Source organism: Strongylocentrotus purpuratus, unplaced genomic scaffold (assembly GCF_000002235.5).
Source record: "Strongylocentrotus purpuratus isolate Spur 01 unplaced genomic scaffold, Spur_5.0 spur5_scaffold_10, whole genome shotgun sequence".
Lineage (NCBI taxonomy): Eukaryota > Metazoa > Echinodermata > Echinoidea > Camarodonta > Strongylocentrotidae > Strongylocentrotus > Strongylocentrotus purpuratus.
The window spans coordinates 25,049,261-25,077,206 of record NW_022145595.1 but is presented as its reverse complement, the minus strand read 5'-3'; the positions used below and the strand labels follow the sequence as shown (position 1 = coordinate 25,077,206).

Here is a 27,946-nt window from a genome sequence, read left to right as displayed (position 1 = left end):
GATGATATGAATTGTGATTATGTAATACTTGGTGACATAAATTGTAATATGCAGGCTGATACAAGATCCTGGTAAACAAACCAACTGTCAGAAATTGTTGATAGTTTTAATTTGTCCCAAATTATTGATACTCCCACAAGAGCCACAGAAGAAACTGCTTCTATATTGGACTTGATAACAACAAACAGACATGAGAAAATTGATAAATCTGGAGTCTTACCTATAAGTATGAGTGACCACTATCTTGTATATTGTACATGAGGGAAAAAACGTAATACTAAACAAAATAGTTGTCATAAGTATAAATTATTGCATGATCTTAAACATTTTGATGTAAATGCTTACATTGCAGATGTAAAACAGATTAATTGGGATGATATTCAACAATGTAAAGATATGAATAATGCATATGATACCTTTATAGAAAGATTGATGGTCATTATTGAAAAACATGTGCCTCTCAAGAAACACAGAATAAGAAAACAAGAATCCCCCTGGATAACATCAGAAATATTGGATTATATTTGTGAAAGAAACTTTCAAAAGAAAAAAGCAATCAAATCTAAAAAAGATGATGACTGGACTGAATAGAAATGTTTAAGAAATCAAGTCACTAAGAAAATTTGTAAAGCAAAGGCCGATTTTATTGTAAAGAGTGTTGAAGTAAGCAAAGGAAACTCTAAACAAATTTGGAAATCATTGAAAACTGTTATGCCGAGTAAGAAAGATAATGAAAATAATATTGTTATAGAAGACCATAATGGCATACTGCAAAATAAAGAAGAAATTGCAAATAGATTTAATAATTTTTTTGTAGATATTGGTGTATCAATTCCAAGAACAGAGATGTGAGAATTATAATTATAATGACCATGAACAATTTGTACATAATACGCCTGCAACATTTTGTCTTCTGTCAGTGAGTGATAAGAATGTTAGAGAAGTATTGATGAAGATTCCCGATAAAAAAGCATGTGGAAATGATAATTTATCAGTAACGCTGTTAAAAGTTAAAACCAGTCGTTGAATTTATATTGAAGCCGTTGGTGTATTTAATTAATTTGTCACTAACAACTGGTGGGGTTCCATTGAGCTTAAAATCTGCTAGAGTTATACCCATATACAAAAGTGGGAAAAGAACAGACATGACCAATTATCGCCCAATATTCATAGTACCTGTTATAACAAAAAATGTAGAAAAATTTGTTTTTAATCAGTTGTATACATTTTTGAATGACTATAATATTATTAATGTGAATCAATCAGGGTTCAGACCCCATCATTCTACGTTAAGTGCAATCTTGAACGTCATGGAAGATTGGTTACATAGTATGGATAAAGGGGAGGTGATTGGAATGGTAACAATTGACTTACAGAAAGCTTTCGATACCGTAAACCACTCGTTATTGTTAAATAAACTGCATCTTAGCACTGGATTAGATCAGCATGCATGTAAATGGTTTCTTAGTTACTTGAGCGATTGATCACAATTCACTGTCGGAAATGGTGTTCAGTCATCTCCACAAATAATTAAATGTGGAGTACCACAAGGGTCGAATTTAGGGCCATTATTATTTTTTAACTTTATTTAAATAACGACTTACCAAACTGTCTTAAAAATTGTGCTGTTTCACTATATGCCGATGATACCTGCATTTATTATGCTAGTAATACAGTACAAGATATTGAAAATCATTTGAATCAAGACTTACAGAATATTTCTGACTGGCTTTCATGTAATCGGTTGGTACTAAATACAAAGAAATGTGAAACAATGCTAATTGGATCTAAAAAAAGAATGTGTGGAAAAATGTAGATGTGTTTATTGATAACAAAAAACTGAACCAGGTTACTGTGTGTAAATACCTTTGGGTATACATTGATAACTCGTTAGATTGGGATAAACATGTGAAACATTTGTGTAAAAGTACTGTGAAGAATTTGTATTTGTTAAAAAAAATAAGACATTGCACCTCGCAAAAAATGGCATTACTTTTTTATAAGTCAATTGATCAAAGTAATTAGATTATTGTGATGTTGTTTGGAATAATATGAAGAAACAAATATTGAAAAACTCCAAATTATGCAAAATAGATTACTTAAAACAGTGGAAAATAGATACTTACACTATGAACATGACTGACAAAGAAAGCGGACAAAATATACAGTTCCTCAGTTAGACAAAGGAACATCCCTTCACTGCTATTATGTAAAAAGGTGAATATGCATGTGACACCTGTTCTACACATTTGTACATAATAGCAGTGAAGGGATGTTCCTTTGTCTACCTGAGGAACTGTATATTTTGTCCGCTTTCTTTGTCAGTCATGTTCATAGTGTTAACTAGACTTTCGTATGAAAATTTGTGTTTGGCTACCCTACTTGAGAGACGTAAAAACCATGTTCTCTGTTTAATGTATAAAATTGCAGACCAATCAACCCCGGATTATCTTTTAAGTAAATTTAATTTTTAAATACACTTCCTATAGCTTATGAAATGCTCCTCATATATTTACTTTACGAAGAATTAAATCCTGCTTCAAAAAAAAAAGTTTAAGTTATTATGGTGCCAAACTATGGAATGAATTGCAGGTAGTAACTAAATATAAACCAACTTACTATACTTTCAAAAGCAGTTTATAATATTTGTAATATCATGTTTGACTTTTAATAGCGAACAAAAACAACTGATTTGTTTTTCTTCTATATTTTGTAAATATATTCTTTTATATATATTTTTTTTTTTTCTGATCATATTTTTGTCTAAATTAGGGCTTGTTTGGATTTCTCGCCTTCTAACCTATTTGTTTATATATATGTGTACGCTTATTTAACTTTGTATGTACATCATGTTAATCTATGATGTATGTTTCTTTGTAAAATTGTGATTGCTTATTATATGCATGGCCATGCTGAAGAACAGCCATTGGCTGAAGTATGCCACCGTACTAAAATAAAATAAACAAACATAATCAACATTGTCGCATCAAATGAATGTCCTCATCAACATACACATTATCAGGTGGCGGTGGTCATGATGTGATCAAAGAAAGACTCTCATTATTGGTCCATCTGTAGTAGGGTCCATGGATAAACAGATTGATTTGTTGATAAATAACTGATCATAACAGGAACAAGAGGCTTTTCTCATCTGTTTAATTTTCCCAAGAAGCTTTGCAAGAACAGATTCATTAGAAATATTTTCACATTTGGAATATTAGTAAAGTTTTTCTGTTTTCATACATGGCTAATAAGGCTTCTTCTATTATCTTTTACTAGAATGGGTTCTATTATCTGTTTTTCTCCCATGTGTGAGTTCTTTGATGGTGTGTCAAATACAATTTTCAAATCAAGTACATGTACACCCATTTTAGAATTGTGTCAATATAGTTCATCGCTTAACATATCAATGAATTATAAAATGAGAAAAAATCATTCATTACAGCATTTTTGTTCTGATTATATGAAAGGTAACATCAATTTGTTGAGAAAATTCCATATCTCATTGAAAACATTGAAATGATCCAATGTGTGTTTTAAGTTGTTAAGTAAGATAAATTATACTACAAACTCCAACTTCACAATGTCAACATTAACTAGAAATGCAATCGTGTCACAACGATTTGCGTGCAATGACGCCATGTTTCTATGTGTCAAACAAAAGAGCTTCTCTCGGACTATCCAGAGCAATTTGTACAAAGTCTGTAGCTTTTGTGATAGGTATATAGGGCGAAAGAAAAGCCTCAACAGTGACCTTTGATGGGATGGTAGTGACTACGCCTACGAAGTTTGAAAGAAATTGGGATAGGGGAAAGAGCCTAGAAAAGGCTCACAAGCACTGCGTGCAAAAACCAATGGGATTTAGTGCATGTTTGTCATTGCAATAAATTTACCTTTAACGTGTACAAAAATGACCAACCGATCCACCCAAACACCAGGAGCTTCCTCCACGCCGATGATCTCTGCATCGCCACCCAGAACCAGTCTTTTGTGAAGTTGGAGGAGTCCCTCAGTGATGCCCTGGCCGGTCTCACCCCATACTATGCGACCAACCACCTGAGAGCTAACCCTGATAAAACTCAGATAAGCGCATTCCACCTCAAGAACAGGGATGCCAACCATCAACTAAGGATCAGCTGGTATGGGAAAAGGCTGAAGCACACTCCCAACCCAGTCTACTTAGGCGTCACACTCGATCGCTCCCTTACCTACAAGAACCACATTGCCAACACAAAGGCAAAAGTTGGAGCCCGCAACAGCATCCTCAAGAAGCTAGCCAACACCAACTGGGGGACTGATGCCAGAACAATCCGGACGACAGCCCTCGCGCTTTGCTTCTCTGCTGCGGAGTATGCATCACCAGTATGGAGTAGGTCGGCCCATGCACCCAAGATTGACCCAGCTCTAAATTCATCTTGCAGAGCGATCACTGGATGCCTATAAGGCCAACTAAAGTAGAAGACATCTACCTGCTCTGCGGTATTGCCCCTCCACACGTCAGAAGGTTGGTCTTGTCCCAGAAAGAAAAGGACAAACAAGAAAACAATCCACTCCACCCACTCTTCGAACAACAGCCAGTGGGCAAGCGGCTCAAATCCAGACACAGCTTTCTGCACTCGGTAGAGCCTCTTAATACTAGCCCTCACAACCAAAGGATGACTTTGTGGTCTAACCACCTTCAGACCACTCCACATAAACTCTCCCTCAGCCCGAAGGAATCCCTCGCAACCGGCTCCAGTGAGACTTGGCCTACTTGGCTTAGCCTCAACCGCCTAAGAACTGGCTACGGTCGATGCAGAGTCCTAATGCAGAGATGGGGTCTAGGAGACGAACAAACGGCATGTGAATGCGGCCAGGAACAGACAATGGAACACCTGCTAGTCTGCCCACTCCTGCCAAAGCCATGCACCCAAGATGACCTGGAAGCCGTTAATTGCCGTGCCAAAGCCTGTGTGGACCACTGGACGGGATTTGTGTAGTGACTCGATAACAAGAAGATTGCAATAAAGATCGTTCTGGGGGCCAAAAGCGTGAACCTGATATGCCCCATAGACAATGCGTGTAATGCATGGGCGGAAAACGTACAGGATCTGTATTATGACCGGAGTTAGATTGGTTTTTCTCTCTCTCTTTATGTCCCTTTATGGGCTGTATTTGGTATCATTAGAAAAAGAATTTCATGGTTGTTATTGTAAACCACTCCCTTTTTTTTCTATGATAATCCTATCGAAACACGTGATGCAAAATAGATTTATAGGACAAAATGGTGTCCTTAATGGCCCCCTTGACCAATTTCAAAAATCCAGCTTGGAGGTGACCTGCGTATTGCAACTCGGAATGTCATCGCAAATTTTCAAGGAAAAATGAGCACGTTTAGGGGGCGAAAAGCAGTGTGAAAAATGACGTCATAGCCGATACGTGTTATAATCGGGCGGAAACTCGGCGGAATTCGTATAGTGACCCTTGTTCAAATGTGATTTACTCACAAATTTCTGTGTGAACTTATACCATACTTGGTATCATTCGAAAGGGCACTTCATTGCTGTCAGTTTGACACCATTGTGATCTGCGTGCATAGTAAATTCATCATTTTTGGCGATAACTTTGCGCTGACATCATCGAAATTTACCAAACTTAGCAGACAATTGTCACATATATGGATACATATATCTGCCAAGTTTCATTGATGTAGGTATAAAGATCGCCATTTGAGAGCAAGTTGAAGTTATTTTGGAATTTTCTTGAAAATGGCGAATTTGGAGGGCATTTTTTCTCAAATTTGGTCAGCATTAGGGTATATAATTTTGTATATGGCTGGAAAGGGCTTATCTTCAAGTATCTAAATCCAAAAAAAGGGTACGGGTTTGCCAAGCCATAATGGAGATACGGCCACAGAAAGAAAGCCAATTCCCAGAACTTTAGAGGGCGCTATTTATCTTTTGCATAGCCATTGGAGCATGCAATTTGGCATGGCTATGTGTAATTATGAGATAAAGATACTTTGAAATTTAGATACAAAACGAAATTTACATGAGAAAGTTATGGCAGTTTTAGATTTTTAGGGGTCCATTTTTCAAGAATTTTCAAGATTTTTGACGCAGTCGGTTTCAGATATGAATTTTGAGTACGAAGATGGCATTTTGAAGGTCAGGTTAAAAGAACATCTCTTTAACTTTCTAGAGGAATTTGTTAGAAGTTTGTAGGATCTAGGATAGTGGAGATAGGAAGGAAGAAAGAAAGGCCTTAAAATGGACCAGAAACGGACAAAATGGCGCCGGGACGGTTATGCACGAGTGATTTCGAAAATCGAAGAAAGTAGTGACCTTGATGAGATGTTAGAGACTATGCCTATGAAATTTGAAAGGAAAAGAACATGAGGAAAGCACCTAACTAGAAATAACAAACGCTACGTGCAAAACGAATGCGATTTCCTGACGATAAGGAAAACACTAAGGATAAGCATATTAATGGGGCAGAATGTGAACGAAAACAAAGCAATGACTAAGGTCGTCATTGCAATGAAGGCTTTTCTCCACTGTGTGTTCTTGTATGCCTTCTAAGGTTACTTCTGTAAGAAAATCCCTTATCACACTGGGAACACTTAAAGGGTTTCTCTCCTGTATGTGTTCTAAGGTGGCTAATAAGGTGATTCTTTTGAGAAAATCCTTTATCACAATAGGGACAATGAAAAGGCTTTTCTCCAGTGTGCGTTCTTGAATGGGTAGTAAGATTACTTTTGCAAGAAAAAACTTTTTCACAATAGGAACATTTATAAGGCTTTTCACCACTGTGTGTTCTTGAATGGGTTCTAAGGTTACTTTTACGAGAAAAACCCTTATCACACTGGGAACACTTAAAGGGTATCTCTCCTGTTTGTGTTCTAAGGTGGCTAATAAGCTCATTCGTTTGACAAAATCCTTTTTCACAAGAGGAACAACGATGAGGCTTTTCTCCACCATGTGTTCTTAAATGAATAATAGGACTACTTTTAAGAGGAAAACCTTTATCACACTGGATAAACTCTAAAGGTTTCTCTCCTGTATGTGTCCTAAGGTGGATAGTAAGGTCATGCTTTTGAGAAAATCCTTTATCACACTGGGAACACTTAAAGGGTTTCTCTCCTGTATGTGTTCTAAGGTGCCTAGTAAGCTTATTCTTTTCAAAAAATCCTTTATTACAATAGGGACATTGAAAGGGCTTTTCTCCACTGTGCGTTCTTGAATGGGTTCTAAGGTTACTTCTGTGAGAGAAACCTTTATCACAGTGGGAACACTTAAAGGGTTTCTCTCCTGTATGTGTTCTAAGGTGGCTAGTAAGCTTGGACTTTTCAAAAAATCCTTTATCACAATAGGGACATCGATGAGGCTTTTCACCACTGTGTGTTCTTAAATGTTGGGTCAGTTGATATCTATAACCAAATCTTTCATCACACTGGGGACACTTGTAAGGTTTCTCTCCTGTATGTGTTCTAAGGTGGATAGTAAGGTCATTCTTCTGAGAAAATCCTTTATCACAATACGAACATCGATGAGGCTTTTCTCCAGTGTGCGTTCTTAAATGGCGAATAAAAGCACTATTATTAGGAAATCCCTTATCACACCTGGAACACTTAAAGGGTTTCTCTCCTGTATGTGTACTAAGGTGACTAGTAAGATTATTCTTTTGAGAATATCCCTTATCACAATAGGAACATCGATGAGGCTTTTCCCCACTGTGTGTTCTTAAATGGCGAATAAGAGTACTATTATTAGGAAATCCCTTATCACACTGGGAACACTTAAATGGTTTCTCTCCTTTATGTGTTTTAATGTGCATAGTAAGCTTAGTCTTTTCAGAAAAACCCTTATCACAATGGGAACATCGAAAAGGCTTTTCTCCACTGTGTGTTCTTATATATGTAGTATGATTACCTCGGCAAGAATAAACCTTCTCACAATGGGAACATTTACAAGGATTTTCACCACATTTCTCATCAGTAGATGTCTTACTGCAATGTAAAGACAGATGGGACTTCTCTCCACTGCATGCTGTTATACGTGAGCGCATCTTTTCTTGTCCATTGTCCAAATCTGGGGAGGAAAAGAAAGTAAGTCATGTTTCTGTTGTACGATTTTGTGGTTAATATTCTCTTTGTAGCTATGTTGAACAGATGCTTACAGAGAGCTGAGAAAGTGTGGAAGTAAGTATTCAGGGAGGCTGCCAAGATGAGGACACATGACAAGATTTCAGCAGACGCAACTTATAGATGGTAAAAATGCTCTTTCATCAAGTTTTTCAAATATACGCCGGACCTAGTCAAATGTTTACATCGTTTGTAGGATTGATTAAATTTGAGCCTGTAATAATAAAAAAAATTACAGAGTATAAATAAAGTTTTTTTTTTCTTCAGATAGTTGGACAGAGATTGCAAATCTCTGACTATGCCAAGCCACTTTTGATTTTTAAAAAAACTGTATGAAACAAATCTATACTGTCATCAATAGCTAAAAAAATGAAAGTTCATGAATTTTCTGTAGAGAGCAAATTGGAGAGGAACTTCCAAAAATAAAAAATGTCCTATTCTCATTAAAGGGATAGTTTAACAATGTTAAATCTGAGATACACGGCCCCACATGTTATCAGTGTCTGTGATATGGTGTAATATTGAAGCCAAAAAAAATTGCGCTTCAAAATGATCAAGAAGTGCCTCAAAAAAGTAAAAAATCTTTGAGTGACCGGTTTTACCATACTCGTTTTCCCCAATAGACTGTAGTGTTATGTAAACCGTTTGGCAAACGGTTTTCAAAATTTGTAATTCCAATCATAAATATCTTGATAATCAGACAGCCGATCGGCTTGTAAAAGTCATGGGGTTCCTGACTGACCTAAAGGTTTATAATTATCATTGCATCATGAGCTAAATCCAGAATTTTGTTTCAGAATCTGAGACAAAGTTACCGGTTCCCTTTAATTTGTTTCTGTCATTTTTCTACTTTCATTAAAACCGCTAAAATATCAGGATGGACTTCCCCTTTACAGATTTGATTTGCCTTGAAGATGAAAGAATGTTGATCATACCCTCAGGAATTGATTGCTCAGTTTCTCCTCCTCCTTCACCTCCAGTTGTAATAGGTTCAAATATCTCTTCCTCATCTTCTTGCTTTATGGTGGCATAGACCATTTCTATAAGAAAAGGAAATCAAGAAGAAATGTTCAATATCAAAGTCGATTTGACAATTAATAGTTGTTATTTTCCCACATAAGGGTTGTTTTACAATCAGGGTACACACTTTGTCTCACTTAGGGTAAAAAAAGATCCTTTGATTCTTCTTAATTTTTGTTTATTTATTTTTAAAGTCTGTAAAATTTCAGGGCTAAAAGTCTCAAACTTTTTTTTTCAAGCATGAAACATGTCCTTAATGAAAAAATAGGGTCAAGGGTCACCTGCTGACATTATGCAGAAAGAAAATATTTATTGCTTCTTTGGGTGAATGTGAATGACATAGTTTGATAACTTGATGATATGGAATCAGAATACAACTCAATTTGTAAAGTTTTATTCAAGTAAAATTCAATTTTGCATCTTTTCATACCACATAATGATAGACTGACAGCACGAACACAGAGCAGTTTGACCCTATATTCTGTAACGTGTAAGGGTGCTTTTGCATACCAGCTTCCAGAATAAAAAGATAAATGGTTTTTGAGATATGTGGCGTCAAAAAATTGTTCGGTGAGGACAATTTTTATTTCGGAGAGGACATTTTTTTTACACACAGTTGGAACTGCCCGATACAATTATGATTCATTATTTCATGGCATAAATGAAACTGGAAAAATGTAAGTTTTATTAGAACATATTTTATCCCTTTTAGCACCCATTTATGATCTGCATGTAGATCTTCAATCACCCATCGTAGAGCAATTATCTTCTCCCTCACTTTAAGACTTACCAGTTCTAAAAACTGGATTCACATTGAACTAAATATTGTCAGAAGGTATCTGGACAATGCAGTGATTCTAAAGTTACAAGTTTTAAGGAATAGTTAACCATATATCAGTGTTTTGAAGATTTTACATGCTTTACACTAACATTCGAAGAGGACATTATTTGTTGACATATTATGATTGGTTCGTGCTCGTAATCCATCTCTCCAGGACAGCGTTCACGCTTTTGGGAGAGTAATTCTTCAAGGTTCAAGGTTTCCTTATAAACACAACAATACTATGTGTTCAACTTATGTAGAATCTTAGACAGAACTTATATGTCTAATGAACATAAGTTTTGGGCATGCCCCTCATATGATTCTACCAACTAAACATCTAGACTGGCACGTACGTATATATGCCATACAATATACAATGCCTACAATGTTCTCTTCAAAGTAATTTTCTCTTAATGCAACAGAAGACTTACTGAAAGTCCATTGCAATCATTGTATGAGATGAATTATGCCTTTTGATGTACAATAAATCTTACGAACGTGTACAAGAGATATATAAATAAATATTTCTTGGCATGATGTAATGCCTTTTAGCATGACATGGGCGGCTGGGCGCAGCCATTTTCTTTAAAATGTGATGTACCAGGCGTACTTATGCATGTTTTGCCTCTTCTCTTAGACCAATATTATTAATTTCAAAGTCATGAAAAGGCACTAAATATCAACAAACATGGTCTAGCATTTTATAGCCAACAACTTGAAAATTTTCGGCATTAAAAAAAAATTCTGCCAATTTTTGCTGATCATTTTTATTGAACAGCGATCAGAAATTATTATCTGATCTCACCCGATCGGCCAACGATCAGCCCCCGATCCAATAATCAGTTACAGGCCTACTAAATTCTATGGGTCTCACTCTTTTCAGGTTGCATCGGCCGAACTTTGGAATAAATTACCGGTAAATCTAAACAAGGGAAACGCTTTCGGCGGTCTCGCCTGCATTCCGCAATTCAATATGATGAAAAATTGAGGTTGGGACATTATTTATAGGCAGAGTCGCCCATTAACAGGGCCCCTTCAAAGAAGTTTTCTCTTAATGCAACAGAGGACTTACTGTAAGTCCATTGCAACCATTGTATGATGGTGGCTCATTAGCAGCCCCCCCCCCCCCCCCGAATAAAAATGAAATCCTATGAATATAAATTCAGCATTTCGAAGTGAATATTGGCTAAGAATCATCAGAAGAATTATTTACTATAATTTGTACCAAGATTGATAACTTTAATGGAATATGAACAAATAATAAAAATGATTTATTAATTCCCATATTAAGTTGTGAAAACATAATTCAACTGACCTAAAATGACCTTTGACCTAGACTTTGTGACCTGGAATTTGCGTCATATGATTTGTCATTTGACCTTGACTATGTCACCTAAAAGACTAATCACATGATTGATGATATACAAATAATGCACTGCAGTAAGGGCATTAGTAAGAATTACCCACACAATGTAACTTTGGATCAGTCTAACACGCCAGAGGCGATAGCCAAAGGTGTTTGGACTGTTCCAAAGGTACCGAGTGTGGGTAATTTTACTAACGCCTGGAAAAAATGCTGTGTATTATTTATTTTATAAAATTATGACGTGGATCCTTGTTATTTGATAAATCATCCTCATCATTCACCCTCATTTCTTCAGTCGAAAGCATTTCAAACGTAGGCATTTTAAATTCCGCAGCAGCCATTTCGTGAGTAAAAGTAAAACGATGAAATCTCAGTGGTTACAATCGCAAAACATGATTTCAGCGAAAAAACAACAACAAAACAAAAAAACTATTTTTGGGGTTTTTGGGGTTTTTTTGCCCCCAAAATAGGGGTGCGCCTTATACACAGGTGCGCCTTATACACAGAGATTTACGGTATATTTGTTAGACCATTTGGAATAATAATACCAAAAAAAAATTTGGAAGAGCCAGGTTATTCCTTATGTTATCTCTTGTTTTAATAATTTCTTATGTATTTCATTGTTTTTTTAACTTATGTATTTTATTTTCTTGTTGTTTTTGTTGTTTTATTTCATTTGTAACTACAATTCAACTATTTTGACCCCAAAACAATCACCTAAACTTTAAACAAGACCAAATAACCAATGTTTTATCTCTTTTTAGGAAAAATGACATTTCCATATGTTTTGAACACAAATCATAAAAATTAGCAATTTTCAGGCCGACATGCGAAGACAAAAGGTCACGTGACTTTGTAACTATACGTCCGATTTTCAAAAAAATCATTTTAAAAGATGCGTAAGACTCAAAACAAAAAAGTCATGAAAGGAAAATTCTATATCTGCCGCGGTTTTGGAGTAGTCGCAAAATTTCTACAGGGGGGGGGGGTCAATTTGACCCCCCCCCCCCAGTTAATGTAGGGTTAAAGCATTTGCCTCCCATTCAATTGACCCAGGTTCGAATGTTCAATTCCCAGTGGGTTAATTATTATTTATTTTTTTTGTGTGATTCCGTTTTACATTTGGTTTTATCACCTTCTTTGACTATTATACAAATAATACACAGGCGTGATTGCGTTATGATTGATGCAGCGCATGAGGGTACTCACTATGGTGCAATAAAATCCGTGAGGTGTGGTTGAGTGCTTTTGTGCCATTATACATTAAACATTATTCAGGTACAATGAATACCTGAATAGCACAGTGGCGGATCCAGGGAGGGGGGGGGGTGCGATTTTCAAATTTTTTTTTTGTGGGGGGGGGGGCAAAATAATTCACCGGCTGGCTGTTTCGCTGCTAAATATTTTCTCACAAATTGGGCCCTCTCCCCTGACGCCGGCTGGATCTGCCCCTGGAATAGCGCTACATCACTGTAACGTCACGAATGAAAACCTGTGTATTATTTGTTTCATAAAATGGGTCAACAATCTTTAGCAAAGTGATAACACTGTAAGCCTCGTAAGCAGACTGTGCACTTCTCGTAAATATGCATTGAATTACACGCAGCGTGCATTATGCCTTTAACACCATAGACCTTTTGAAGAAGAAAAAAGGCAGAACACCTCATTCGTCTTCATGTGACGAATTCATCTAGATTTGTATAGTTTTTTTTTACCACCCTGAGCGCCATTGTACAATAGAATTCTCTTCATAACTTCATGATACCTTGTTCAGTCGATGGGTCTTGTCCTTCTGTACTTGAGAGGGATTCAAACATGTCTGTGTCAACTTCTTGTTTGATGGTGAAGACCAGACCTGTTTAATATGAACAAAGTAAAGATATTTTCATATTATTTGAGATCTGGTTACCTATTACTGGCTACAAAAAGAAGATTGAATTTTATAACCAAATAAAATATAATATATGCCAATAACTCACAAGAATGAATGTCATTGTATAAAACAGAGGGAAAAGTACATTGAAGGACAACTACAGATGTATGCAGTTAAATCTATAATATAGATATTTTCATTTTTTTATTGGACTTTGCAAGTAGGAGTGTGCCCCAAAGATGCATCCTCCCTATTCACAACAAACATTCATATTTTCTGGTTGGCTCAATCAATTTAAGGTTTGATTTTCCTTTCATGAGATATTCAACTCCGATAGCAAACTACTCTAAAGGACAGCCGAAATATCTCAGAAGCAGCACCTTGGATGGGTGACAGTTTGGGCACTTCAAATTGGCTGAATCTGTAAATTCACTATGATGACAAACTGATGGACAACTTTCCATTTGTTCCAATGCACAAAATTACTAAAACATCAATTTTTCAAAGATCTATGACCCAGGAGTGTCTTTTCTTTTTACAGAACCTTTAATAATATGTTATACACAATAAATTTTTAAGGAAAAATTGAAATTTATGGTATTTTTGTACAAACAGGAGTTTCCTGCGACGAAGTCTTGATCCAGTAACCAAATCATTGATTTTGTCGAGAGTTGAGTTGAGTTGAGGCTTTTTTTTTTTTTTTTTTTTTTTTTTTATGACGAACATTTTCAAGTTTTTGGCTATCAAATGCTCAAAGAAATTCATGGCTGGGATTAGTTTGTCGTTTGGAGTTGTTGTAGACCATGTTTGGATTATAATGTAGGCATGCATTATAATCCAAGATGGCGGCCCGCATGTTTTGCCTCTTCTCTTCGACCAATATTATTAATTTCAAAGTCATGAAAAGGCACTTAATATCAACAAACATGGTCTATAACAACTCCAAATGACAAAATAATCCCAGCTATGATTTTTTTTTTAAGCATTTGATAGCCAAAAACTTGAAAATTGTTGGCATTAAAAAAAAAAAAAAATTTTAAAATCTGTCGATTTTTCTGATCATTTTTATTGATCGGCGATCGGAAATTATTATCCGGTCACCCCTGATCGGCACAAGATCGGCCCCCGATCCAATGATCAGTTACAGACCTAGTTACAAGCTGACCCTCTTCTATCAATGTATGATTTTCCTTTAAACACCTATAGCATACCGTCTTGAGTTACAAGCTGGCCCTCATCTATCGATGTATGATTTTCCTTTAAACACCTATAGCATACCGTCTTGAGTTACAAGCTGGCCCTCATCTATCAATGTATGATTTTCCTTTAAGAACCTATAGCATACCGTCTTGAGTTACAAGCTGGCCCTCATATCTCAATCCATCTGAACCTGGAATGGAAAGACACGTCTCCTTCTCAACTTCTCCTTCCTCCTTGATGCAGATGTTTCCTGTTTCATGTAAAAATAAAAATCATCAAAATTCTTGATCACTATAGACTTATCATTTCTATAATACAAAGTGAAGTAGATCCTTGTGTTATTTATGAATATGCAAATTGTGTTTATGAATTTTTAGGTATTATGCCTCTGATTGAGGTTGTATTGGTGCAAATGAACATTCTTGATTCTGAGCTAGTGGATTGACTTGTTTTGAATAAATCTTACTTATTTTTGGTTCTTCATGATTTGATGTGCAAGGTGAGAGAATGAAGGTTGTATAAGTTAAAGATGCATTGAAGTGGGCTCTCACTGGGGAATTTGACACCATCTGGGCATTTACCAATTACAAGTGTTGTCAATCACCAGGATTAGCCTTCAGGTTTATGACCTACAGGCCTTATGTAATGCTCTGCTTATTCCACCCATCCTCATATAGTAAAGCCACTGGTATCTTACATTTTCCACACAGTAGACTCTCTGAAAGACGATAGGGGGTATTGATGGGACTACGGTTTGCTGTATGCAAGACTTGTACACCAAGTCTGGTGTCAGGGAATTATGACCTTCTGCACATGGAAACTGCCAGCAATCTCCCTTTGAATTTTCAATTGCACATACATGTACTAACACTCGTGAATCACAATACTTTTTTCAGTGTATTGAATAATGCTTTAATATTTATTTTTTTAATCAGTGCAGAGACTAAATTATATGTATATTATCTGTATCCTTACTATTTTGCTTTTCTTTTAAGAGAGTCCTTTCTTCACTATTTTATCCAAAGGTGTTCTCCTCAGTGGCTATATCTTATACTATCGTTCCCTGTTTTTGCACAATTCATGTACTAGAGGTACCATTGACGTGACACAACGCGGGGGACCGTATGGGCAAATGTGACAGGCCGTGATTGCCATGGATACCGAGTCAGATTTTTAAACTGTCAAAAATTTGTCAAGGCAGTCACGGTGCAGATGAGAAACCTATCAGGCCATAGTAAAACGGGGTGAACGTAACAAAACATGACAGTCCATAATATGCCATAACAATACTTGGAGGTGGTCCGTAGTGGGACGCGAGGCAGGCACACTCCCCGGCATGTTACGGTCTTTTCAAGTTCTGTCACGTTCTGCCGTTTTGCCACGGTTTGCCACAGTTCTCACGGCAGGCTAGGGTGTGTGGTAGCCATTTTCTCGCGTTTAATCACGGCGCATCCCAGCGTCTGATGATTTACGGGCGCGGCACATTGCGTTCTGACATTGCGCAAGTGGTCGGGAGGTAGTATATAAAAGACGGGCGTGACAGGAGATTCATTCGAGTCTGAGCAATCGATGACACATTACTGCATCTACAATACAAAGAAAGAAGGTCAAGCTATGCAACCGAAGAAGCCAAGACGTTTGAAGGCCCTCCGTCCTGCACCGAGCTCTGAGTCATTATAGATTTGGGCATCAGACATGTGTTCCACTCCACAAACTTCAAACTATATAAAACGATACTGGGCATCCACCAAGGCGACAAGAGGGATACTGAAAAAACCCTTGTAGTTGTAGTACAAGGTGCCTCTGTTGGGTGGCTTGCTGATGGCAATATGCTTCCCGTCCAGAACACCCACCACATGAGGCACATTCCACTTGTCTCCAACTCATAGGCAAGGGCTCTCCACTCATCGGGCGTCATAGGGACGGCGAACACTTCGTCCTTGTAGGCTTCCACGATGGCCTTGCACACTTCTGGCACCATATGGCAGATGGCTGCTTTACTGCACCGGAACGCATAGGAGAGTGACGAGTAATTGTCCCCAGTGGCCAGATGTCTCAGAGTCACTGACAGCTTTAGTCCAGGTGGTAGTGCAGAGTGGAACTTAGTGTCTCGTCTCTCGATGGCTAGTGTTACTCTTTCCAGGATCTCATTGAAGAGCTCTGGAGGTATCCTCAGATAGTTCTGGTAGGCGTTGGTATCTTTGGTGCAGAGCTCTCTGGTGAGAAAGGTTGAGTAGTGGCCCAGTTGCTGCCTTCTATCTTCCGATAGTCATCATGTTGCGCACCCACATGAATCTTGGCCTTCTTCCTGCCTGCTGAACTCTGGCATTTCCTCTCTGCAAATGCTGCTGACGCAAAGACTGGATGTATGCACCCAGCAAACATGCAAACACAAAATATTTTTCATCGTTGGCATTTATGATGTTGTCTCGTCAAAATCTGAGGATACAATGATTGCTATTGCTTGGGAGGCCTATTTTTATACCATGGGCACAATCATGCTCCAAAGCTGCCCGGCATCCACGTTTTATCCGTAGTCAGCCTTGACAGAACGTGAAAACTGTGTCAGAACTTGATCAGAACGTGAGAAACGTGAGGGACCCCATCAGAACGTGACGGGCCTGGAAGTAACATTCTGGCATCCGTGGTAGAACGCGGGCCGAACCGTAGTGCGCCTTGGAGCCTCCGGGACTCGGCATCCCCTTCCCCCCACGGCCCGTCACGGATACCGTGGTAGAACGTAAGAAAACTTGGCAAGACCTAACAAAACTTGAATCCAGAGATAAAATTGGCCTAAATCCAACGGCGCACTACGTTTCGGGCAAACGGGGCTGCCGTTGCCGCCGGGAACATAGTGTAAACGTAGCATTAGGTTTTTAACATTTTTCAGACTTGCAATAGTCTACTCTTCAAATCTACCATATGTGATTTTTATGTGTAACATTATACTTACTGAATGGAAGCAAATTTCAGTCTCACAGCAAAACAAACATAAACAAAAGAAATCACACTCACAGAGCAATTATTTTGAGATAGATGAGAGGGAGCATATACCTGTATAATAAATTTATATTATCATTACCGGTATTCATCAGAACATTACCAAACACAGCAGAACACATTGAAACACTCCATACCTTCATCATGTTCATGTGATGACTGAAGAGTTCCTTCTCCTTCTCCATCTGTACTTGACTCTGAGAGAGACGTCCAACAATCAATTCCTTGCTTCATCGCCATGTTGTCTGTGTATGAAACAATACTTAAAGGTCAAGACCAGTTCTGGTCATGAGATTGTATTGTGACAGAAACGTTGTGGAATCAATCAGAAAAGGTTGATCATCTAGCATATGAGTATTGGTGTGTACTGCAAGGTTCTGGAATCATCAAAATGATAACAAATTTGGCCCAGTCTTGGTAAAGTTACAAGCACTGTACACAGAAAGATGTATATGGGACTACGCGACACATGCGTGATATCTATCTGGTTCGGATAGATATAATAATTTACCAAATATATCAATGAGTAGGCGGTTTCCCGGCAAAATTTCTATCATCATGTATGAGTTATTTCATTTTTTGACAGAGGCTTTTCCAAAAATGGTCTTTAACTTTAATAAAATGTTTTGCCTTCTCGTGAAATAATCATTGTCATCGAAAGTGTACACACACACTCATGAGTAAAGTCTTTGGGGAAGTGGAATACCCTATCGGCATTAAATGCAATGAAGGACCAGTGGCTTACTTCACCAAAAAAAAATGAAAATCGCACCCCCCCCCCCCCCCCTTGAGCACCAGGGGAGGGGTCTGTCTCCAAATACAGGTAAATTAGCCCGTTTGTACCTGTTTTTTTTCCCCAGGGGGAGGAGGCCCCCCCCCCCCCCCTGGATCCGCCACTGCCCTGATGCTATAGCTACATGTAGGCAGAAGCCAAATTAAAGGGAAAGGGCTGTCAGGTTCCAAGACCTGCCAACGTCTGGAGTTCAAAAACTGTATTCTTTAATCCCCAAAGTTTTTATTTTACAGCCAAAAATTGTATCAACAACAAAAAACACAGATCAATGCCTCTTACAGTTTCACATATACAGGAAGAATCTTTTTATGGATCATTGGTCGAATATGCATGATTTCGTCATGACTGCATGGTGATTGGTGTGTTCGATGAACCAATGAACATCCCCAAATTGCTGATGCACAAAAAACTTTTCGCAACATGATAGCTCCTAAAGTTAGAATAAATTATTGTTCTTACCTTTTTTCATCAAGGGATTGTGAGAATATGATTTATTATTGATAAATAAAGTTAATATTTTCTCAGATCTATCGAAAATAAATCATAGCGTTATGTATAGAATGATGAAAGACTCAAAGAAATTTCATTTAAAACTTTCATGATGGGCAAAAGAATAAAATCAAGTTACATTCTTCGAAAAATAATTCACTAATGATTTCTAATCCATCTCTCTCCGTCAAGTTCTCCCCCTGACAATTATCTCTCATCAGTCACTATCTGTCTGTCTGTCTTTCTTTCTCTCTCTCTCTCTTTAGTCTTCGTCTCTCCCTCTCTCTCTCACTCACTCACTCACTCACTCACTCACTCACTTACTCACTAACTCACTCACTCACACACACACACACACACACACACTCGATTTGTTACAATTTTCTTTCTATGTACTGTAACTCTATGTCCATGTTTTCTCTCTCTCTCTGTGAATGGTATTGGGAAGAAAAAAAGAGAAGATAGTGAGCGAAAGGGAGAAAGAGAGCACGCGAAAAGATAGAGATAGTGTTATGTCAGATCAGAGATACAGGGAAATGAAATGAAAATATAAAAGAGTGATAATACAAAATATACAGAAATTTAAAAAAGCTGAATATGAACATTAAATCACTTTAAATTATTTTCAATCTATGTATTTCCTTCCACTGATCTAAATAAAATTACAAAAATGATAACATATAAATAAAATTCATAAAAATGTTACACACCGTTGTCCATAGTAGATCCATTGTCTTTCAAAAGGATATCATCATACCTTTGGGGCATATGTGCATTATTATTTTCTCTCTAATAACTTCTTCCAAATTATATATTTTAAATATTAAATCAACTAGATAACAAGTATTTAAGAGACCCTAGAATATAAACTGGCTGAGAAAAAGTATTTTGCCTAAAATTCCTTGTCACAGTAAACAAAAAAGTATGTATTGATAAACTATCATATTACGGTATCCTTCAACTCAAGTTTATCTTTAATTGACGAATTCATAATTTAAAGTGCTTCCGTACACTGATGCTGAAAACGAAGCCACTGTGCATTAAAGGTAATACAAAGTTTTTAATATTGGGTGGATAGACTAGTGATTCTTTACAATTTTGATATATTTGGATGCCCCTGTGGATGTATTATAAGCACTAGAAAATTTAGCCCCTAAAACACTTCTGCTTTGGAGAAAAACTGAATATAAACATTTAACGGTGCTCCCAGTAAATTTTGATTAATTTCAATAGCGCCTACGGCCGTACAATTGTAGCTGCGACCATGAAAAAACTCAGAATATGTAGATCTAGGTCTAGTTGTGATGGACTATATCATTTTGAAATGGGAACAGCTAATCGGTCGATTTTAGTCAAGAATCATTGTTTTATAGCTTAATTAATATCTTGACCTTGAGAGGAAGGTATTTATGAAGAGTTTATTATTTACAATTTCATAACTTTAGACTCGATTTCAACCGCAACAACAATCACTGAATATTAGATCGCATATGCTTCCAATATGTTCATTTGAACCAAAGGAACTAGAATACCCCACCACTAAAATTGACCAAACGTCGTAGGGTACCAAATACTTCACCAATGAAGCTAAATTTCAAGACTTAATGTCTTGAGCTTTTTAAGTAACACTTAACCTAATCTAACCTTAACTCTAAACCCTAGGTCTTCAACGTTTATCAGTGGCGTACGCAGGATTATAAAATCGGGCCAAAAATTTCGCCATGACTTGGCCAGCCACTGAATAAGCAGGGGGGGGGGGGGTAAGAGGACAGATTTTTTTTTTTTGGAGGGGTCCCGAAATTTGAAATTTTGACCCATCGACATTCCGTTCCGTTGGGGGGGTAAGGTCATTTTTTTTAGGTCATTTATAAGGATTTTTTTGGGGGGGATTTTTTTATTACCAAAAAATCCAAAGGGGGGGGGGGGTTAAAAAAAACATACCGGTACACAAAACATAAACATAAAAAAAACTCGAGGGGATGTTTAACCCCAAACCCCCCCCCCCCCCCTGCGTACGCGTCTGAAGTTTATGTACATTAACCCCATTCTTCTTCCTTTATGAGTACATACCTCTTTACAGAGTTTTATTGTACTATACTGGGGGTGTGTGCAGGTGGACCACTGTCCTAGGGTAAAAGGCGGGGTTTCCACCTACGCTTATACGAATAGTGCAGTGGGTTCTTAACCGCTGACGTGCAAAGGTAGTAGGACTGAGTCATGTCGGGATTTTCATAAACCGGGTCCCGACGGTCTTGTACCGATCGGGACCCGGTGTCCCGAAATCAGCTCGCGGGATTTGTCACTTGCCTCTATAAAAAGTGCATATCATCAGTATGTCCCTTAAAAGTGACCTTTTTTAAAACAGTAAATCAAATTAATAAACACATGCATACCTCGGCTCAGATCGGTTTATTCTTCCATTTGACATTATTTTCATCCATGATTGGCGATGTTTAGTGCCATTTTCGTGCCTCTAAAAGTAAAAAAACTGGGGCAGAAATGGAAAGACAACTTTCGAGCCGCCATTTTGATTTATGCAGGTTAAATAAATCTGGTCAAAAAATATGAATGTTATAATAATAAAACGGCTTTCTAAAAATTTCTTCTGTACAATATACCGATCATATAATATTTTAAAGACAAAATAAATATTTATCTCTTATTTTAAACATCTCATGCTTTTTGTTTAAAGCTGAAAATTACTTGGTAATCAAGAGTTTCAATACGGATAGCCGTTGCAAGGCAAGTTCAGACTAGTCTCGGAAAAATGCGCAGTGCTCCTCGTAATTAATAGCTGTAATGCGTGCCAGAACGAACCCAAACATTGAAGTGATCGTAACGAGAAAAAAATCATTAAAAACTACGAGAGCACAATTGGAAAGACAACTACTGCTCAAAATTATCATAATCAGATAGATAACTTGGACAAAGAATTCAATAATCGCCCAAGAAATGTCACAGAAATTGTGATAATCGAGGAGTAACTGGATACATTTTTATCGCAAGGAGCCTGCTGCAAATACTTGAATCCTTTGTTATACTGCTTTTTACCGTAGAGGACGGCATTTGCCTCGTATAGCCTTGTGTTCAATTTAAACACGTGTAATTCAGATATTGCAGCAGGCCCTTCCGATAATGATTGTACCTATAGTAACTCCTTAATTATCACTATTATGTGTCTTTTCTTGGACAACTATTGTTTTCTTCCTCCAAGTTATGTATCTTATTACGATAATTTTGAGTACCGTAAATAACGTTGTATAAACCGCCCTCGTGTATTAACCGCACCCCTCTTTTTCGCCCTTAAAAAAAAAAAAAAAAAAAAAAAAAAAAAAACTTTTTTTTTTTTTTTTTTTTTTTTTTTGCCGAGATTTTTTTTTTTTTTGTGTGTAAGATCATTACGGTACTGTAAATTAAAAAACAGTAGGGACCTAGGATAGAACCTTGTGGTACACCATGTAATAGAAGAAAAATTGGAGGAATTATTATTATAAACTACATATTGAGATCTATCAGAAAGATTACTTTCAAACCAAGATGACAGACAAATTTGAGTGTTGTTCTAGTTTCCGAGTGGTGAGTCAACACACCGATTACCGAGCTGGGAGACATTGCCAGGCATAGCGCCAGGTGGAGGGGCATAAATTGAAACTTTAAAATTTTTTTTTTTTTTTTTTTTTTTTTTTTTTTGGTGTACCGTGTATAAACCGCACCCCCGACTTTGAAATTTTTTCGGCGGCAAAAAAGTGCGGTTTATACACCGTTATATACGGTAGTGGTCTTTCCAATTGTGCTCTCGTAGTTTTTAATGATTTTTTTCTCGTTACGATCACGTCTTTGTTTGGGTTCGTTCTGGCACGCATTACAGCGAGCACTTCGCATTTTTCCGAGACTAGTCTGAACTTGCCTTGCAACGTATCGAAACTTCTTGTGATTACCAAGTAATTTTCAGCTTTTAAAAGAAGCATGCGGTGTTCAAAATCAAAGAAAAAATATATATTTTTGTCTTTTAAAAATTATTCGATCGGTATGTTGTAAAGAAGTACTTTTTAGAAAGCCGTTTTATTATTCAAACATTAATGTTTCTTTCAACCTGATTTATTAATCCTGCCGAGAGACCCGGCCAGTACAGTAGCTAGCTAGCAGCCGGCAACAACAACCCCATGGGCCGGGCGAACTGCCTTGCAACCCATATTCATATCACTTATCAGCAGTTCGGATTGATTCAGGATGAGCTAGAATATGATTATGGTAACCATTAAATACTTAAGTTTTAAGGTGGATTGATTTTAGGGGTGTGCAAAATTGCAATTTCTTTCATATTTCATTATTTTTTTCGGAGCGTCGGTTCTCAAAAAACGAAACCGGGACCCGACGGCAACGGTCGGGTCCCGGTGTGATCGACCGTACCGACTCAAGCCTAAAAGGTAGTGACTCTTCTCCAGTGGCCGATCCAGAGGGGGGGGCCCGGGGGGCCCGTCCCCCTCCCCCCCCCCCCCCCCCCTGGGGAAAAAAACGTGTAAAAACATGTGATTTTTACCTTTTTGGGGGGATGGCCCTCCCCCTGGTGCCCAAGGGGGGGAGGTTCAAATTTTAAATTTTCGAGGACCAAAAAAAAAAAAAAAAGGGCTCACTACCCCCCCCCCTCCCCCTCCCCCCCCTCCCCCCCCCCCCCCAAGGGGGGCAGGTTCAAATTTTAAATTTTCGAGGACCAAAAAAAAAAAAAAATGGGCTCACTACCCCCCCCCCCCCCCCCCCCCCCCCCCCCCCCACTGAGCGACTTTTCGGCCGGCACCATTTTCAAATTTTCGGGAGCAAAAAAAAAAAGTTGGGCCCCCTCCCCTAAGAAATCCTGGATCCGCGCCGGCTCTTCTCTACACGGAACCTCCATTTAACGTCCTATCCGAGGGACGGAGTGTTTTCCCACTTAACAATTAGTCTATACGTCTATGAACTGATGAACGAGGGAAGGGGCTTGTTAACACACAACGCATTGGTGGGGTATTCTAAATTTAAGCAGAACCAAATTCATGACATACCAAAACTTTGTATTATCTTTAATTATGTGCAATGTAATGTAATCTTCGAATTCGGCGTTCGGAAAGTGTGACGTGATTTCGAACGCATTTCAGGTTTTGTTTACCTGCCTCTCTGCCGCCGCGGCCGCGCAAGGGGCCAGGGTAGATCTATTGGGAGGCATTAGCATTGACTCTCTATCTATGGGTGCCAGCTAATATCAGGCTAGGGCAAGGCCTCTAAAGTCAGCTCAGTGATATTATAATTATCGGTAGGCTGAATACGGTAAGTTTTATTTGCACTTACCTAGTACCTGCGCTCTCTAGCTCTAGGCATTCTTGTATAGGGTCTACTTTTAAAGGAAATACGTCCTAAAATTCACGAAAAATGAACGTGAAATGAAAGATGTCCTTGTTCGTGAAAGCACGGTATGGTATACATGAAGATCTAGTCTACTTCCCAGACGTTATCGAACCGATCCGCAAAACTCTGACTTTCAAAAACCTCGAAGCCCTAATATTAATAAAAGGGCCTAAGATTATCTTCAGAATGAAAATAGAAAGTGTCTTGAATTATGCCTTCTCTATAAATCCACCTCACCCAAAACCCGGCCCGGTCAATTCTGAATTACCTTGTCAAAGACGAATTCCTCTATTTGTATTCACATAATTATGGATGAAAAATTAAGAACAGTGCATGCAGCTGAAAAAGACCCTGCAATAATTGGACGGGGTGTCGGGAGTTTCTTACCATCCCATCCCATCTACCCAGAATCTACCCCCCCCCCCTTACCTTTTTTAAACAATTGACGGAAGCGCCCCCCCCCCTCCTAAAAAAAAGTGGTATCCCCCCCCCCCCCCCAAAAAAAAGGGGGGGAATATATATATATATATATATATATATATATATATATATATATATATATATATATATGTGTGCTTTTGTTATAATATTCAATACGCTACAAAAATAAAAACATGCAGGAATCCTAAAAACAAAATACAAATTGGAAAACTGACAAATTACATTTATGTGATTTGTCAGTTTTCCAATTTGTATTTAGCTAAATACACGAAAATCAGAGAAGCAAAATATGATTGAGGAACGTACGTCGTCCAAGAAAATAACATTAAAGGGACTTGGTAACATTGTTCAGATGATAGCAAAGCCGGGTGCGAAGGAAGTGACTTCAATGCTGTTAAAGATAATCTGAAAGGTTGAGTGAAAACGGACCATTATAAACGATAAAAATTGGGAAAAACTAATCTGATCGTGTCCTTCTCCCAACTATATTATTACAATTTAATTACATTTTAGATGCATGTAAATCGTCACAAAGCAATGAATAGGTTCTATGTACCATTCCAGATATTGAAATATTTTTTATAGCCTGTCTTATGTCTTATTTTCAAGGAAAAACGGTTGGGAAAATTCATAAATGGTTGGGAGAATTCACTGTTACAGTTTGTTGCACAGTGACGCCTTCAAAGAAAAACATACATAATTATCTTTTTGGTTTGAGACTTTTCTCAGGATGTTTTGCCTGTTAGAGAGTAAGTAAGGTCAGAGGCGTCGCTAAAGGGGGATGTGGCTGTGCGACCCCCCCCCCCCCCCCCCCCCACCACCAGTCAGGATATTGTCGGTAAAATTGCGCTGCCGTCGGGAAAATGAGAAAAGGGGGAGGGAAAAATGAGCCGGGAAAGGGAAAGAAAAAAGAAAAAGAAAAAAAGAAAGAAAGAAAAGAGAAGATAAGAAAGAGAAAGAAAGGGAAAAAGAGGAAGGAGAGGAAAACAAGGAGAAGAAAGGTAGGAGAAAAGTTTTTTTTTTTTAATTAATTGAAAAAAAAGAGAAAATGAAAACAAAAGAAACTGGGGGTTAAAGAGAGGAGAGAGAGAGAGAGAGAGGGGGATGTTGGGTGGAGTCGCCACGTCGGAGGGAGCAAGAAAAATACGTATAATTACGTAGACCCGGCGGGGGTCTAGGGGCGGAGCCCCCGAAGGCTCAGGGGGTTTTATGCATTATATTACGAGCAGATGAGCATATTCAGCACTGATATTCAGATACCTTATTTGTGACACTGGCAGGCCGAGCCCCGTGAAGCTCAGGGGTTTCGGTCAGCATGTCAAATGAACATCCAGAGGCCCGCCTTAGGACCAAGTTTGGTGGGGTCCAGGTGGCAGAGGTTTAGGCATTTAATCTGTAGAGGTATTATTTGCCTGTTTTCCAAATTGCAATGAACCTTCTCTTTATAAGGCCAAGATCTGAAAAGTGGGGCACTTTTAGGGATTTCGCAGCACATACCGTTTATGGATCTTTTTGCAAAAAAAATTGCCTATCAGAGCGGCACTCCCCGTATACCGTAGGCCTATTAGGCGAGTACGTACCGCCCGTGTTGGCACCGGTGTACGGGCCGAAGTACTTAGGCCACAGGTAAATTAATTATAAAGTACTTAACAAAAATATAAAGTAATGTTAACCTCCAAATTAGAAACAAAAGCCTGCATGCATAATTCTTATAACAATTATTGTTAAATAAAGATTGTTAATAATAACAATAATATAATAATATTAATATTTACATTACATTTATAATAATTAACAAACAAAATATGATTACATTACATATTGATCAGGTAAGTCTTAAGTTTACTCTTGAAAATGTAAATCATTTGTCAAGACACATAAAGAAACTGAGTATTTCCTTGCAAAAAAGAGAAACAAACTTTCCACCCATTTAAAAAGAAATGGAATTCGATGTTTAACTTTTTCCTATGTAGAATGTAATGTACATAATCGGAAGTTGTATGTTTATAGAATGTACATTGGATCTTTTTTAATCTTTGTTTGAACTTTGAAGTTTTGATGTAGATTCATAACTGTTTCTACTTATTCGTAGCCATCTCTTGCTCAAGGAATGCGCCGCAGGGGATTCGGGAAGCGGTCTTTATCCTTTTTTGCGGAAGTCTGCTCGTGGTCACCTGGTCGTTTTTGTTTTTTTAAATGTGTGTTATCGGGTTGTTCATGCTGGAATTGCAGGAGCCCCGGCGTTTCCCCGAGCCCCCCGCGGCTGAGTTAGGGCTTTAGCTTTCCATTGTTTTATATTATGGTATAATTTATTGCTGCTGTGTTTTATTTGTTGGTTTTGTTTTTTGTTTTTTTCTTTTGGTTTTAACTGTTATTTCTCCTATGATTGTTTGTAAAAATATGATTATGAATGATCAATAAAACATAAATAAAAAAAATAAAAAAGAATACTCTTGAAAGTTTCTAACGTTGAGGAAGTTTGTTCCAAAGTATAAGAACTCCAAGGGGGGCACGTCCCGCTGATATAGTGTACATTGTATGGTTGTGGGAAGAATAAAACTCGGCACAGGCGCGTAGCCAGGGGGGCGGGGGCGTTCGCCGCCGCCCCCCCCCCCCCCATAAAAAAAGAGAAAGAAGAAGAAAAAGAGAGAAAGAAGAAAGGAAGAGAACGTAGGAAGAAAAGGGATTAAGAGTCGAGAACGGTACAACGAATCGTCTTCTTTCACTAATAATTTAATGAACCGTCAAAGCTTCCGCGCTTCGCGCGGGGGAGGGGGGGGGGGACTGAATTTCAGACAAGGATTAAGAGTCGAGAACGGTGCAACGAATTCGTCTTCTTTCTCTAATAATTTAATTAAACTTCAAAAGAAACTTAATTTTGACACGGATTAAGAGTCGAGAACAACGAATCGTCTTCTTTCTCCAATAATTTAATGAAACGTCAAAGCTAATTCCGCGCTTTGCGGGGGGGGGGGGGGGGGGGGGGACTGAATTCACAAGGATTAAGAGTCGAGAACGGTACAACGAATCGTCTCCTTTCAATTCAATGAAACGTTAAAGCCTCCGCGCTTCTTCTTCTTCTTCTTATAATTCTTCTAGTTCTTCTTCTTCTTCTTCTTCTTCCTCTTCTTCTTCTTCTAGTTCTTCTTTCTTCTTCTTCTAGTTCTTCTTCTTCTTCTTCTTCTTCTTCTTCTTTCTTCTTCTTCTTCTTCTTCTTCTTCTTCTTCTTCTATTCTTCTTCTTTTAATTCTTCTTCTTAAGTTCTTCTTCTTCTTCTTCTTCTTCTTCTTCTTATAATTCTAGTTCTTCTTTCTTCTTCTTCTAGGTTCTTCTTCTTCTTTTTCTAATTCTTCTTCATTTAATTCTTCTTCTTCTTATCATTCTAATTCTTCTTCTCTCTTCTTCTTCTTCCTCTTCTTCTTCTTCTTCTTCTTTTCTTT

General features: G+C 37.9%; 2 protein-coding genes across 2 annotated transcripts in view; both read right to left on the bottom strand.

Annotated features, from left to right (window-relative positions):
• Positions 1 to 24,159, bottom strand: part of LOC100891013 (zinc finger protein 271) — a 106,387-nt gene extending 82,228 nt beyond the window's left edge. The window contains exons 1-6 of the mRNA XM_030979874.1: positions 24,009 to 24,159; positions 17,542 to 17,649; positions 14,550 to 14,654; positions 13,097 to 13,186; positions 9,058 to 9,162; positions 7,911 to 8,069 (exon numbers count right to left, since the gene is read on the bottom strand). Of these exons, the coding sequence (XP_030835734.1) occupies positions 7,911 to 8,069; positions 9,058 to 9,162; positions 13,097 to 13,186; positions 14,550 to 14,654; positions 17,542 to 17,644 (562 nt within the window). The 5' untranslated portion in view covers positions 17,645 to 17,649; positions 24,009 to 24,159. The remainder of the gene's footprint in view (positions 1 to 7,910; positions 8,070 to 9,057; positions 9,163 to 13,096; positions 13,187 to 14,549; positions 14,655 to 17,541; positions 17,650 to 24,008) is intronic.
• LOC115921766 (zinc finger protein 84-like) lies at positions 6,478 to 7,878 on the bottom strand. The gene has a single exon (XM_030979878.1). It carries the CDS (start codon positions 7,813 to 7,815, stop codon positions 6,511 to 6,513), a length of 1,305 nt encoding a protein of 434 aa, XP_030835738.1. The 5' UTR covers positions 7,816 to 7,878; the 3' UTR covers positions 6,478 to 6,510.
• Positions 24,160 to 27,946: the final 3,787 nt, after the last annotated feature.